The sequence below is a fragment of the Diabrotica undecimpunctata genome, chromosome 9 (genome assembly GCF_040954645.1).
Source record: "Diabrotica undecimpunctata isolate CICGRU chromosome 9, icDiaUnde3, whole genome shotgun sequence".
In the NCBI taxonomy this organism is placed as follows: domain Eukaryota; kingdom Metazoa; phylum Arthropoda; class Insecta; order Coleoptera; family Chrysomelidae; genus Diabrotica; species Diabrotica undecimpunctata.
In genome coordinates, this window is record NC_092811.1 from 20,661,827 (window position 1) to 20,677,586 (window position 15,760).

The following is a 15,760-nucleotide window of genomic DNA, read 5'->3' on the forward strand; positions in this document are numbered from 1 at the left end:
TCTATTAGCCATCAATGATATTTGCTCTCATATAAAATCTCCCGTTAAATTTGTCGTATACGCAGACGACCTTATTGTATACTTCCAATGAAAATCCACGGCTACAACCTCATCTTTATTACAATACAATACATGATCCGGGAAAACTGGCTTCAGATTCTCCTCCAATAAATCCAAAATAATTAAATTCACCAGGAGATACAACAGCGCAGAAATACCCAAAATAACACTAATCGGAGTAAATTTAGAGTAAATTGATCAAGTTTTTAGGACTAACTGTCGATAAGAAACTCACCTGGCATCGTCATATCGATGATATAAAAGGTAACTGTTTAAGCAGAATGAATTTGTTTAAAACATTATCCCACCATCAATGGGATATCGATGAAAGTGTACTACTCAAAATATATCGAGCTATAATCCGATCCAAATTAGACTATGGTTGTATAGTTTACTTGTCCGCATCCAATAATTTATTACAATCGTTAAACTCTGTTCACAACACTGCTCTCCGAATTTGCTTAGGAGCATTTCGATCCAGTCCTGCTGAAAGTCTCTATTGTGAATCTCATGAACTCGTCCTTTACCTTCGGAGGCAGCAACTACTCCTATCTTATGCTAGCAGAATTGCCCCTTCCCTGTATTTAATCTTCTGACTTCGCCAAGACCTGGACTTGTCAACTCGCCCAGATGTATACTTTCAATCTCACAGATCCTACAACCCTTGTGCCAAGACACAAAATTATCTCAAACACTTGCATCTATAAAATCATAATCCCCGCCATTTTGAATACATCCCACTATGATAAGGTGGTACCACTTTTATTCAGTTATCGAATGCGCTGAGAATTCTTACGATACAGTGGAAAGAGCTTTGACTGAAAACTTGAGCTATCAAAAGTGTAGTGCTCGATCTCGGAACGAGCGGTTGTTGATATCAGAACATAAGGAGAACCGCCTTTACTATTCTCGCCAGTTTCTTCAAAAATGTCTGGAAGATGAGGATTGTTGGACTCCATTGTTATGGTAGACGAAATGTGAGTGTTTCATGTCGTTCTCGAAAAGAAACAAAAATCCAAAGAGTGGCGTCGTAAGCCCGGGGTCGTAAGAAAGTTCAAATAACTTCTTCTGCTTGAACCCGTGAACAAATGACTGGCTGCGGAGTTCTACGATGTCGGGATACAGGAATTGGACTACCGTCTACAGAAATGCGTAGAAAAAAAAAAAGATGGCGATTTTGTGGAAAAATAAAGTAGGTAATTCGTCCAACTATGTAATTGCTATGAGAATAACCAATGTTATCTATTTTTAAAATTGATGGACCTTTATTTCTAGATCAATCCTCCTACCTTAATATTTTATTGTATATTTACAGTTAATTTGTTTATTTGATAAATAAGTACATAAATAAATAAACATACCTAAATTGTGCCCTTCACAAGTCAGTTGAATAAATCTGAAAAGCGCACAAGTGAATTCAGCATCGTGCATATTTTTCTCCCCAGCAGCACCTAAAAAACAAAATTTTATAAAATATGTCGGCAAAACCTTTAAAAATTAATGTCCTATACCTTCTGATCCTACACCGAGACCCTCAGCCTTCGTATTCCTTTCGAACGCATCCAAATCCAAGACGCTACAGCTGTTCATCAGGCCAGCAATACTGGTGAAAAATCCGACATCCTTCTTCTCTTTTAGATGGTTCAGCATGCCCATTTGAATGTCGAAGTTACCACCACGCAAGATCGAAATACCTAATTGTAACGTTTTCATGACCATGTCCGAAGGAAGACCTTTGCACGCTGATATATGTAAAAGGACCATTTCAGCCACACCTCGGTTCGAGAGCCTCGCTTGGTTGAACAGAAGTTTTTGTTTCTCCATTTCTTGTTCCTGTGAAAATAACCATAAGCTTGTAGGAATTGTTCTATATATACGGAGTGTCCCAAGTTATCTAGTGTTTTCATCTACAATCCAATACCCGTTCAAAAACTTCATTTATTTGCACGGTTTTTTTAATTATCAAAGTTATTTTCTTTTTTAAATTACACCCATATAAATTTTTCACTTTGTTTTAAATGAAGCGACACATTATGCCAATAAGATGTTATATGTTAATACCAAAACAATGCCAAAAAAGAATAAAATATGATTTTTAATACCCTCCTGATAAACATATTTGAAAATTTGAATTGTCTAAAAATACGAACGACATTTGTCACAAAAAATACGTCAACTTATCATAAACAAATTTTTACATAATAATGCATAACAAATAAAGATTAATTTGATGCAAATTTCAAATATTTACAAAATAGAAAAGATCAAAAGCTTCTGAGGCACTCCGAAAATAATGTAGAGGAAAGCATAAGTTTATTAACGGAAAATAGAATTGGTTTGAACAAATAATATATCGTAGCTAATGAATAAAAGGTTTTAGGATTAAAAGAGATTAAAGAACTTAATGTAAGTATTGTTAAACTCATTGTTTATATTGATAAAAGAGTAAGCTTGCATTAATATTAACATTTAATGTATTCTACAGAAGAAACTAGTAACTTGTGGTGTAAATATGATGAAAAACAACAAAAATAGTAAAAAAACAAAAAATAGTCAAAGTAAAAATATGTACTAGAAAAAATATCTGGAACATGAAAGAGAGTTCAAAGAAGTTAAAGAGATCTGGTGATGGTCAAACGAAGTTCAAGAAAAGCTAAAGAAGAGAAAAAATTTATAAAGTGAGAAGAAAATAGCTTTAACCATATATGTAGTACTAATAAACTACATGTAGAAATCCAGAAAAATAAGTGAAGCCAGTTTTTTAAAGTTTAGTGGGTATGATGACCGATAGATGTCTACAAAATTTTTAAATCATAATTAAATAAGATAAAGTTATTTTAATATAATATATTGGTTAGTATTGGGTTTGAGGTTTAGAATAATTGTATAAAAATGGTTCGACAGTACATTGGGTTGTACTAGAAGAATTTCCACCACTGTACCACTAATGAACTCTTTAGGTCAGCTGTAAACAAGGTCAGTAGCCTTGATGATTTCCAATCTCCGGTGGCACAAGAAGAAGAAGAAGAATTTTCAGGACAAAAAGTATATTTTGGTGAGTATCAAAGCTTATGACTTTAAACTATGCATACCATCTTCAATATTAGGATTTATAGATCTAATCCGCAAGAGTTGAAAATTAGGTTGGTAGGTGATAAAAAATTTAAATTAAAACATTGTCTCTCATTTTTATATGCGTGGATTTATTATTAGAAAAAATGATCCCAAACTGAAATGTTTAGATTGTATTTAAATTTAAACAATAATGGTTGGTTAGTGATTACCACAAAAGACACTTTTCAGGTTGTAGGAAACACAGAAAAAACCTCGTTCTTGGCAACTGGTGACTTCAAAAATGTTTCCTGTTTGCATGCTAATATAGTCAATGGCATTGTTCTATCTGTAGTAAATAACCTTTCTTCGGGCAATGTTTTTCCTTTATGTACTGAAGTAATACTTCGACTACACAGGCAGGCGTACCTAGGTGAACGACAATCAATGTCTATAAAACGAAAGAACATCCGGTAGAGTCTACACACCTCCATAAATGAGCTGGTTCACCGTTTTTTGTATAACGTACCGGTCGCCGATGAGCAACGGAGATGTATTCCGTCAAATATTGGTAAACGAACTCGTATCCGGTGAGGGTTTTATTGTGAAATAAGTAAAACTGTGACTCCGTTAAAAAAACGGTGTGTGGATCATTGACAAAAAACCATCGAGTTAGAATCTATGGAGAAGCTATGAGCATATTAACGTGTGTATTAAAAACGGCGTAGGTAGGCGTGGCTAACGATGATACCAATATGGCGGTGGGATCATGGCCGGACTCAATAATATTAAAACTACTATAAAAATATGACTAGTTATTCAGAAGATTTAATCATAATCTAAAAAAGTGCAATACATTTTTAATAAACTATGATTTATTTATCCCGCGGTAACCACTAAAAACACGATATATTATAGATAAAGATAAATTAATACAGTCAAATACTATTAATTTATTCTCTGAAGTACGGGCCATTACTTTGTTTACATATTTGTGTACTAACCTGTAGAACGTTATTCCTGAAGATTTTTTATTAACATTGCTTCTGCTACTGCAACTACGTTGAGAAGAAGAAACCATTATCATGCACTATCACAATATATTATTACAGTTTCTATAAAAGTATTATAAAACTAAAAATATTCGAAAAACAACAAATGTAAACAAACATATACGATCTGTCAAAAGTGTCAAAACAATCTTAACGATATGGCCGAAGTGAGGTCGTTTTTAGTCACGTGATGCCCTCTCCACAGATTCTAACTCGAAGCAAAAAACGGACGTTTACAAGAGTACTAAGTGTTGCGGCATGCCATCACTAAACAAAAATGGACAACAAAATAATAAACGGAAAGTCAGAAAAAAAAATGCATATACAGTGTAACTTTATAAACGCCTCATGTTTGTTAGTTTTTTTTAATAATTGTTTTATTCCAATTTCTGTTGATTGTATTCATTTGTTAACTTTTTGTTTTGTTTTACTATTTTTCTTCTAAAAATAATTTTGGCGCTCAACTCTTCCATCAACTAAATATCCTATTTAAACTTTAGTTTCCAATTTTAATTTGCACCTAGTTTCGATTCTATACCCCGTATCTACGCCATAGAGATATATAAAATATCTATGATATCTGTGACCTACTCCAAGTAACAAAATATATTTTTCAGTTGACATCTCCGTTTTGTCATGTCAGCTTCACTAAATAATGGAGGTGGCAATGTTTTTTTTGTGTCTTTTGTTTATTTAAGCGGATGTTTCTGCTCATAAAATCATTAATATCGTTAAATTTCTACTATATCCTTTTTGACTTCGTTTTTATATATAGCCTCCAAGCCACATGTCTTTTTAAATGTATTAATTATATATGCAGCTAGAATATTTAATGTAATTTAACTAAATTGTTTAATAATAATTATATGCATTTAGTCCTTGCCATTCGCTATTTTTTTCCTATATATCTGTTAACTTTTTATGGCACAGAAATGTTTAAACGTTATGATGTTGCAAACACAAGGTTTCTCATTTTAGTTTTTTTAGCCTTGTAAAATTTTCTTGTTCCCCTTGTTGGGTGGAACTTCCTAAGCCTCGTGGTGCACCACACATGGAGTAAAAATTGGCACAGCATAGCAGCTACCATGTTAAAAAGTTAAAAAAGTTGCCTGAAACTACAACATAGTCTTAAAATTCACTCATTCAGCTACAACCCATCCAAACAGCCTCTGAAGCCATGCATACATTAAGCTATAGGTATCCATTTAAATTTTTTTTGTAAACCGTTGATATTAGTGATGATTATTGATATGTTTTATTTGTCCCTTAAAAACCCATTTTTCACTTTTACAATTAAGATAATACCTACCTACACTTGAGAAGACTAGTGCTAGTTGAAGCCGAAACAATTGGCTACAACGTTAGTTGGAGTTTAATTGCTACAATACTAATATTGTCAAATTCCGCGATAAAACTGCCGTTGTATATCGTTAATCAACAAACATATGAGAGTTGCTACTGTTGCAACCGAATCAAAATGTTCTGTCCATGGACAGAGATTACTTATTAATCATGTCGAACTATTGCATGTAAAGAATACTTTAGACACTTAGTATACTAAGAAAGGATATAAAATACATTTAAAATCATAGATAAATAAAAGTACTAATGCTTAAAAGTATATCAGTTCTTACCATCAATTGACGCATAGTCCTCTATGTCAGCAATAAAAAGTGTACGTTTACTATTTATACTTTACTATTATTTTATACTTTAATGTTATAAAACCAAAAGCATCACGATTGCTCAACTTTCTTTGTGATTTAAAATTGTGAGAGCTCGCCAAAGTTTTGAAGAAGTAAACTAGTTCAAATATTGAAAGTACGCAAAACCATCAGGCATGATTCAATAAGTGAAATTAAACGTCATACTAATAAAGTTATAAGTTACAATAATTAATCAACTCTACCCAATGAAGAATGAATTTGTTGATGACTGAATTGATGCTTTGTCCTTCGATATTTAATGGACTCTATTGAGCTATTCTTAGCTGGGCTTTGAACGAGTGGACATTTCTTCCCTAGCTAGTCTCGAAAATAATATGGAACCAACATTAAAACAGAAACAAGAAAAATGGATGCTCAGGATGGTAGTAAATGTACTCCTGAAAACGACGTCTCCAAAGAAATAAAGAATGAACAGCTCCTGGAATACCCTCAAGATAAACTAGACGGAAAAAGACTCCGTGGAGTGACAGAGAAGCAGTTAACACGGCTTTTGAAAACAGGAAAGCCCTATGAGAAAGTTCTAGAAGAAGTTCTACAAACAAGGAGACCTCTGAAAGTAGAGGATAAACCCTCTTCTAGCAAAACTCCGGGGAACATAATCAGGTCAAGAATCAGGAATCAAGATAGGAATAATCCACATTGAATATCCAATACAGCTCATAGATGATGATCATCTTAGAACTGGAAAGTACTCTGCGACCAGACTGAAATCTCTCTAAAGGCCAAATTAAGTGACAATAGATCTTTTACATCGAGTGGAAGGGTGTTTAAGCTTCCACTTATATTAAAACTAACCTAACATATTTAAAAGCATAAATCCAGGTAGAAATTGTAAACTAGAACTTCCGTTTCCGTAATATTATACATTTCTTATTAAAAATTATAAAAATAATACACTAACAAAATACAATTAAGAAAAAGTCAACTCACATGAATAGAAGATTTTCCTTCTTCTCCTTCCCCGCCTTCCTCCTCTTCACCTTCTTCCTCTTCTTCGCCACAAGATTTAGCGATAATCTCGGCAAAGCTCATGTACAGAGGATCTTCCTGCAGTGCTCCGGACCGTTCCGTCATCGCTCCTCTACAGAAAGTAGTCACCAACTGAGTCAAAGGATCCGGTTTGTTGTCTTCCACGGCGGCGTCTTTTTTCTTAAGTTCGGCGTCCTCGAAACTTAACGTCAAATCTTCGATCATGACCTCTTGGCCTACGTTTTCGTCTTGTAGCCAAAAATCACGGTATGTTCTTATGAATATGTTTATGGCTCTATGTCTAGAATAGTGTAAAGTATTTTAGATAGCTGTAAACCTATCATTTTTGTATAGTACATGAAAAACAAATTAAAACTATGCTCTGAGTCTAGTTATATGTACCTACCTTTATCACATCGATTGGCCAAACAATAAAAATGCATATTAGAAAACCTAGTGTACAGAATGATCAAGTGAGGTAAATGAAGACCACTGACGGTATGAAACTTTGGTAAAAAGTAGTTTCTTGTATAGATTCGAGAATTGAAGACTAACAGAGAATATAAAAAAAGATTAGAAGCTGTTGAAATTGATGCATTGAGATTTGATCACTCGTGATTTCAAGAAAAGATAAAGTTAAAAAGAACACCATTAAAGAAATGATAAGTGTTAAAGGAACCATAACTGATGATTTAGACTTAAAATAATGAATTTATAACACCTACTGAAACTTACATAAATTTTTTCTGTATATATATAATTTGGGGTCAGTTCCATGCTTTTCTCGAGAGTTCCAATGAATGTATCAGAAGGAATTAGACCCTTCGATGACGCCACGCACATACCTGTTTCACGGCTTCAAGAAATACTTGTTTACAGTTAAGTTACGGCGTCGGTAATATTTACTTGGGGTGTGAGTTAGACATATAACGTGACAATAGTATGGACACATACAAAGGATGTTAGAAGACTCTCTAAAAGACGTGACTAAAGCGATGAGTGCTAGAAACCAACAAGAATTAGACTGGGAAGACAGAAACAGATGGAGGTAAGCAGTCGGACACAGTAAACATAAAAAACCATGGTTTGAGCATGTCTAAACACTTGCATATTTGTCCAATTGATGTGTAAAGGTAGTCTGATAGTCATAACACTATACTAATACACTAAAAAACTATGATTAGTAATAAAAACACACCTGCTCAACTTGTACAAAGGAGTCATTCTAAAACAAGCCAATGCTGCTCTTTTCCTGGCAGCTCCTAAAACCCTCTTCCAGGAATCCCGATTAGTTTTCGGTTTTGTAGCCTGTTAGTAAAACACAATCAACGACAAACTGTTAAAAATGATGTTAGATAGTATTGGATGCTATTCACTACTAAATAAATATCAAAAAACAACGAGTGACTTTTAAAAAATTAAAATTTAGTTTTACAGCACTTGGAAATAATTACTCTATAGCCCCAAATTTTCTGTGGTCTGTTTTACATGTTGGGATCCCATAAAAAATCCACTTGTTTCTTGTTCTTTTAATAAATACTGTAGGTGTTTAATTACAGCTGTTTTTATTATTTATATCCCAACTGGACTTTAAATTGGAATTGGCGAATCAATGAATTTGGTCGATAAGTTTCTAGTATTTAATAGGAAGCGGAATTAATACACTAGAAAACCAAAACATTCATATTTTTTATAAAAAGTAATCAGTCTGTGTCATTCTTTCTCCTTTAATTATATAGCTCGAAGTATCATTTCCCTGTTTCTTGTTCTATCATTTTTATATTATGCAATTAGCATCTTCTTTAAATTCTTTTCTGCTATAAGTTTTTCACTACTCCAATTTTACCGACTTCCAGTACTTCTATGAAAATTTATGATTTTCAACATCTTTCAGTTTCTTCTTCTTCTCAGTATACCGTCTCCTTTTGAAGGTTGGAGATCCAAAAGATAATTGTAGTTTTGAAAACTGCTACACGAAAGATTACTGGAATGAGGGGTCAAACCATCTCCTCGGGTGCTTCAGTCATGAGTTCTGGCGTCTTTCTACTGGCCTTTTGCTCTGTACTTCTTCTAATATATTCTGTATCTTTTAATATATTCGGAGTAATTCATATCTTTTATCATTTATATTTATCATATATCTGTATATATACATCTCAAAGGCACCAATTATCTTTTGATGGTTAATGTAGTCAAATGCTATTTGATAATATATAAAACATGCACATACATACATATTCATGCCTTTATTATTCATTGTATTAACACAATTAAGGCAAAAAGAGCTTCTCGTCCGCTTCGAAAACCGAATTGAGTGAAACTCATCTAAAACTCACATTTCTTGTAAATTCGTGTAATGGTTGATTCTGATAATAGTTTTAAGCACATGAGCACAAGCTTAATATTCGGTAGTCATCGCACTGTTATCAGTTCAGATCCTTTAATTACATGTTTAGAGTACCGGTCTAAGTAGAGTATATTTTGATATACAAAACACAAATCTTCGAGGTACTATTTTCTTTGCATTTACTGGAACGTCCCAGTTCCCGTTCTCTTCATAAATACCAGGTTTTAAAATTTAGGATTTAGCCAGTTTATCGAAGCTGCAAAGCAGGAAAGGTTTCAAACTATACTGTTACAAAGAAACTTTTCTTAAATCTATTTCAGACGTGGTACCCTAATTCAGCAATTGAGAAATATGTTTGTATGAGCTGTTTTTAGCACACCAGGACATGCACCTAGTTGCTACCAAAAGCTTCCTAACCATAGTCTAATTTTGAAGCACTACTTTTAGTAGATTAGGAACTTATCCAGAATCGTTACGAGATATTTAGGTTCGTCTGTTTGTTCTCAAATATTCCCATTCTACAAAATTTGAAATTTTCGCTTAGCTTCTTTTGTACATAGGTGAAAATATAGACTTAAATTTTAATAGGGTTTGGTCTTAGCGAATTCTGTTGTCTTTGTGAATTATGTTTTAATATTTTAAAGTTTCTCTTCTATATCTTCCAATTTTCTCTCTTGGACACATAAGTCTAGATCACCTGCGTAAAGGAAGTGCCGAAGAAGACATTTTTCTGTGGGAGATCGATCTTTTGTATCCAAAAGCATAACCAAAAAGCGTATATTCTGTAACAATGAAAGCACGACCCTCACTAGATGACAATCACTTAGTCTGTTGTAAATTTTGTGAAGTGCCAACAATATCGGAACCTCCTGTCACACCTATGAGGGCAGGCTCTGTCTTTTTTTTAAATCCTTCATTTATGCATGGTGTTCTATTAAAGCAATCATTTTGACATAATCAGTTACTCGTATAGTTTTAAAAAAATGAGAGAGCAGGGAGATGGGTATGTAGCTATTAGGAAGCTCTGGATCCTTTTCTGGTTTAAGAAATACTTAAATAAAAACTTTAAATTTTTATTCAGGATTCATATACTTGTAAAATCGAGATTTACTCACTGTCAAATCTACAGTTGTCCCTTTTTTAACATGTTCATACCATTGTGAAGTTCTTTCATAGTGCAAGTTCCAAGTGGTTTGTCTCCCAATGGAGATTTCTGTTAATTTTTGGATCCTTTACCTGAACAGAATATGGATGGCAGCTTGGTTTAATGTGACTTTATAAATTTTTATGCCGTAGTGACGCTGCTAAATTTCTTAACCATGTATCACGTATCATGTCCCCATCCACTCTTTCGTATCTTTTTACTCTACATTTTTCAAGTAAAGGAAGTGCTAAGTTTGAACTGGCATATGTTGGTCATTTGTATATATGTCGAAGAGCATGTTGCTAAAAACTCATATGTGGCAAGTCGTTATTTTGATCTCTCCATCTACTGATTTTGCTCTCCAGTTTAACCAAAAAGCATATATTCTGTAGCACGGAATGCACGACCTTGACCAGATCATAATCATTAACTGTATCGGAAGTTTTGTTAAGCAGTATCTTATATCTAATGGTGTCGTAAGTTGCTGCTATATTTACCAGGGCCATTCCTGAAGTTTTTCTTTAAATAACCATTAAATTAGTTAATGTGAGAACTCGACCGGTACCGGATAACCAGACCATAATCCTCCTTGTGTTGGGATGAAGTGTTTGTCAATATTTCTTTCCATTCTAGTGATCAATCTCTTGTATAGTTTCAAAAAGTGACAGCATGCAGATGGGTCTGTAGCTACTAGGATCATCTTAGTCCTTTCCTGGTATAAGGTTTGTTCGAAGCATATATCATCCATATCTTCAGTTATTCCTCTTTGGATAGATATTTCTGTTAATTTTGAGTCCTTTCGTTGGTTCTTGATTCTCCCGTTTAACATTTAGGTAGCGAGTTATTTTGTTGTGACCTTGCAAGTTGTTTTTTGTTCTTTAAGATTGCTACTGAGTTTCTTAAGCAGGTTTTATGCTATTTTGTTACTGCGTGTCATGTTCATTTTTTTCCAAAGTTTCGATTCATTTTTATTTTATTCATCTTGTCATTTGTTGGAGTAGGATTGTTCTACAGTCAGCAGTTTCTTCGGTAAAACAGTATCTTGTATGTATGTCACATAATTTCACAACTTCTTTGGATTTGTTGGATATTCCACAGACACACTAGTATCTGCGCCCTCTGGGAATAACTTTCCTGGCCATATTCTTTATCATCTCAATAAATTGCTCATAATTTTCTGGTCTTCATCAAGATGTATCTCAGAATCTAACATAGTTGATTTGCTTCCTTAAATTTAAACCCCTTCTGAATAATGTTCTGCGATCCAATATAGCTAAATACATGTTTATATCAATGTATACGCTGATTTTTTTGGTTGACATTTGAAAACAGATTTCCAGGTTGTATCTCCTTTTCCAGACTTTACTCTCGAAGGATAATGGGAGTTTCAGATCATGAACTAATGCAAGACCACTCATTTTTGCCTAGATCTCTGTCTACATTTGTTTCCGATTTACTTCTGTACGCATTTCAACTTGATTTGTATTAAACCTACTATTTCAATTTTACCGCTACAAAGTTGTATAAAAATTGTGGCCAGTAAATTAAGTTGAGTGATTTTTTACAAAAATAAATAACGTTTCTGATTGTTTTTATTAATTTTTTTAAAGTCTCCTCTCGGTAAAGCGACAAACTGAACGAACCTTGGCAAACTGTGCAAAGAAGCCTGACGGAAGCAAGATAGTACGGCCCGCTTCCTTTGAGTCGAAACAACGCTTCTGTAAACGCCTTTCTGCTGTTGTTGCGGGTGATCGATCTAACAGCCAACGGCAAAATAAAACAAGATGAAGACTAGTGCTAAAGTAAAATATAATCTTATGGGAAATGGATCATTTAATATGTACGTTCTAGGTAGGTAGATGAAGATTGTAGCAAGTTTCGTAATAATAAATGAGGGTACCTATTGGTAAATGCATATTCCAAATAAATTTAAAATCTACAAGATGCAAAGTTTAAAAAAAAATGAACTAAGAATACGTGATCAAATACAATTTTCTTCTTTTATTTTGTAATTACTAAAACCATGGATTGATGATATTAAAAGAATAGCCGGAAGAAATTAGAAATATGTTGCTTAGGATAGAGACCGATGTAAGGAGTTGGGAGAGGCCTATGTCCAAACATGGACGACAGAAGGCTAAGAAGAAGAAGAAGAAAACCATGGACTCGTTATTAAATAGTTTTTGTATTTTAACTCAATTTAACATTAAAATGTTCTAAAATAAGTGTCTCATAATATTGTAAAAAAAAAACAAGCAATAGTACGAATTGAAAAAGAGAGATCTGAAGAAATGGAAATAAAGAGAGGAGTCAGGCAAGGCTGCATACTATCACCTCTATTATTTAACGCTTATTCTGAAGAGGTAATTCGAAAAACTTTGGAAGATGAAACAGTCAGCATAAGAGTAAATGGAGTCTTAGTTAACAACATCAGATATTCAGATGATACAGTAATAATAGCCGATAGTTTACAAGACCTGGAAAGACTCATAAGTAAAATAGTAATGTGTAGTAGGGAGTACGGACTCTCGCTCAATATCAAAAAGACAAAGTTTATGAAAATTTGTAAAAACAACCATAATGAAATCTTAATAGTAGAGGGCCAGCAGATCGAAAGAGTAAAAAAGTACACTTACCTAGGAACACTTATAACAGAAAATAATGACTACACTGCAGAAATCAAAGTCAGAATTGAAAAAGCACGTTCTAATTTTATGAAAATGAAAAAGGTCCTATGTGGCAAAGATTTAACATTAGCTCTTAAAATACGCCTAACAAAATTAGTATTACGTATACAATGTACTATACTATGGAGTGGAATCATGGACGTTAAATCTAGACACAATGAGACGACTCTTGAAATCTGGACCTATAGAATAATTATAAGGGTTTCCTGGGTAGATAGAATTACGAACAATGAAGTACTGAGAAGGAAGTTGAACTTACAATTAAAGAAAGAAAGCTACAGTATCTCCGAAATGTGATGCGGGGCGAGAAGTATGGCATCCTGCGACTCATAATGCAAAGAAAGATAGATGGCAGAAGAAGGATCGGAAGATGAATTTCGTGGCTTAAGAACCTGAGAGAATCGTTTGGATGCAGCTCAAAACAACTATTTAGAGCTACTGCCTCAAAAATTAAAATAGCTATGATAATTGCCAACCTCCGTAGCGGAGATGGCACCTGAAGAAGAAGAAGAATATTGTAGATTTTTATGGTACAGCTGCAAAAACTGATGTAGAAAAATCAATAATCTTGTTTGTAAACGCTTCATTTTTCACCAACTAAAAACTTATGTGCAATTGAACACTTGGTGTACACATGTTCGAAATAATATTAACAACACTATAACCATCAGATAAACTGCCATATGTGTCAATCTTTCTTGAAAATTACTTTATAGTTTAAGATCCTTTAAATATTTAAGAATTATTCAGCTGCATTTCTACATGGCCACTTCAAAACTCCAATTTTCTACTTATTTATTCTAAATTTTTACAGAGAACATTTATCAAATCAAAAACTGAGGTCTTTCGAAGGAAGTCCCCAAGGAAGAATGTATTGCTGAAATGGTATATATTATTTCCTGTAGAATTACTTAGTTAAGAACACTAATGTACTTCCACTGTAAATTTCCAGGGTGTTATTGCTGAATATTTGTCTATTATCTGTATAAAACGTATATAGGATTAGCAAAGTGAATCATTTCCATTCGACAACCGAACACATCCTTATCGTGGTATTCCCCCTTGATGTTTTGATTAGATTTGGGCCGGACAGACTGCTACCAAGGAACAGTATAATAGCAACACGCAAAGTAAAGGCGTGGCGTTGTACACAAACGTGCGTGGCAGTTGCATTTTTATAAAAACTGTGTTAAACAGTCTATTATATATTCTTTAAGATTAGGCGTTTTATCTATATTGGCAACTGGGTACCATACTCGTGGAACCAAAGCGAACCTAATTAATATAAATAAAACAACGGGTGAACTAAGCATTGTCAGATCCAGGAGCTGACTCTGAATCACAGGACTACTTTGAGGAAAAATGGAGTGGAAAGAAATTAAGGTTGAGGAACTTCCTGAATTCCACATTACGCTGGCGTACCTTCCAGAACTATATATTAAGATACTTAACAAAATATTAGCAAATAAAACTAATTTCTTTGTTGCAAAAGAACAGGCGGGTTTGAGTGACCATCTTCTAGTAATACAAGTTCTGATCGAGTAATGCATTCTATGTAAGAAAAAATGTATACTTGTCTTTGTAGACTTCGAAAAGGCCTTCGGCTCAGTAAAGCAAAAAACTCTTTAATTCCCTAGACCATAGATACTTAGCAACAATCAAATATACTTAAGAACGAAACAGCAGACATTAAAATGACAAATAACCTATCTTCTTCTTTGTGTGCCGTGCTTGTATTCAAGCGTTGGCTATCGTCATATTGACAAGCTGATGAAATGATTCTCGGTCGGCAGCTAGATGAAACAGTTCCTCGACCGTTCGACCTGTCCATTGTCTGATGTTACGCAGCCAGGACAGTTGTTTTCTTCCCACCCAACGTTTTCCTTCGATTTTGCCCTGAATGATTAACCGGAGTAAGCGATATTTAGGTCCTCTCATTATATGACCGAAGTATTGGACCTTTCTCATTTTGATGATGTTGATCAATTCTCGCTCTTTGTGCACGGTCTCTAGCACGCGTTCGTTAGATATGTGTGCTGTCCACGGGAATCTGAGCATACGACGGTAACACCATAACTCAAACGCTTCTAACTTGTTGAGATTTTTTATTTTTGTTGTCCAGGTTTCACATCCATAGAACAAAGTGGACCAGACGTAGCACTTCAATACTCTTTCTTAGACGTGTGGTCAACGACAGACTTCTACTGCATAATACAGAACGCCAGTTAATAAAGTTTTTCCGTGCGAGTTCTATTCTGGTCGAAATTTCTTCGTCACTTTCAACCCTGCAGTCAATCCAGCTACCCAGATATCTAAAGTGTTCCACCCTTTCTAGGATTTTGTTATCTATCTTAGCACGTCATCGATATTCATTTTTCCGACCACCATCCATTTTGTTTTTTTTTTGCGTTGATTGTTAAGCCCTTTTCAGTGCATTCGTTGTTTACTGCATTCAACAGGGTTTGAAGATCTTCTAGACTCTCTGCCATTATTGTCTGACACCACGCTTAATAGAAACTTTGGCTGAAACCTCTTGGTCCACCTTAACACAAGCGGTCTGATTGTAGTAAAGATTTTTAAGCAATCTAATGTCATACGTGTCCAGACCAACTGAGTCTAAGCATTGAAATAATAATGTATGTGGTACTCTATCAAAGGCTTTTTCGAAATCTATAAAACATACGTAAATATTTTTCCTAAACTCAATGCTCTTTTGTAAGAGT

The 15,760-nt window shown here is 34.1% G+C and overlaps 1 protein-coding gene across 1 annotated transcript in view; it reads right to left on the reverse strand.

Moving 5' to 3' along the window:
• RyR (Ryanodine receptor) overlaps positions 1 to 15,760 on the reverse strand; it is a 142,879-nt gene that overhangs the window by 22,839 nt on the left and 104,280 nt on the right. Inside the window, 4 exon segments of the mRNA XM_072542890.1 lie at positions 1,422 to 1,511; positions 1,572 to 1,893; positions 6,821 to 7,160; positions 11,994 to 12,106. Of these exon segments, the coding sequence (XP_072398991.1) occupies positions 1,422 to 1,511; positions 1,572 to 1,893; positions 6,821 to 7,160; positions 11,994 to 12,106 (865 nt within the window).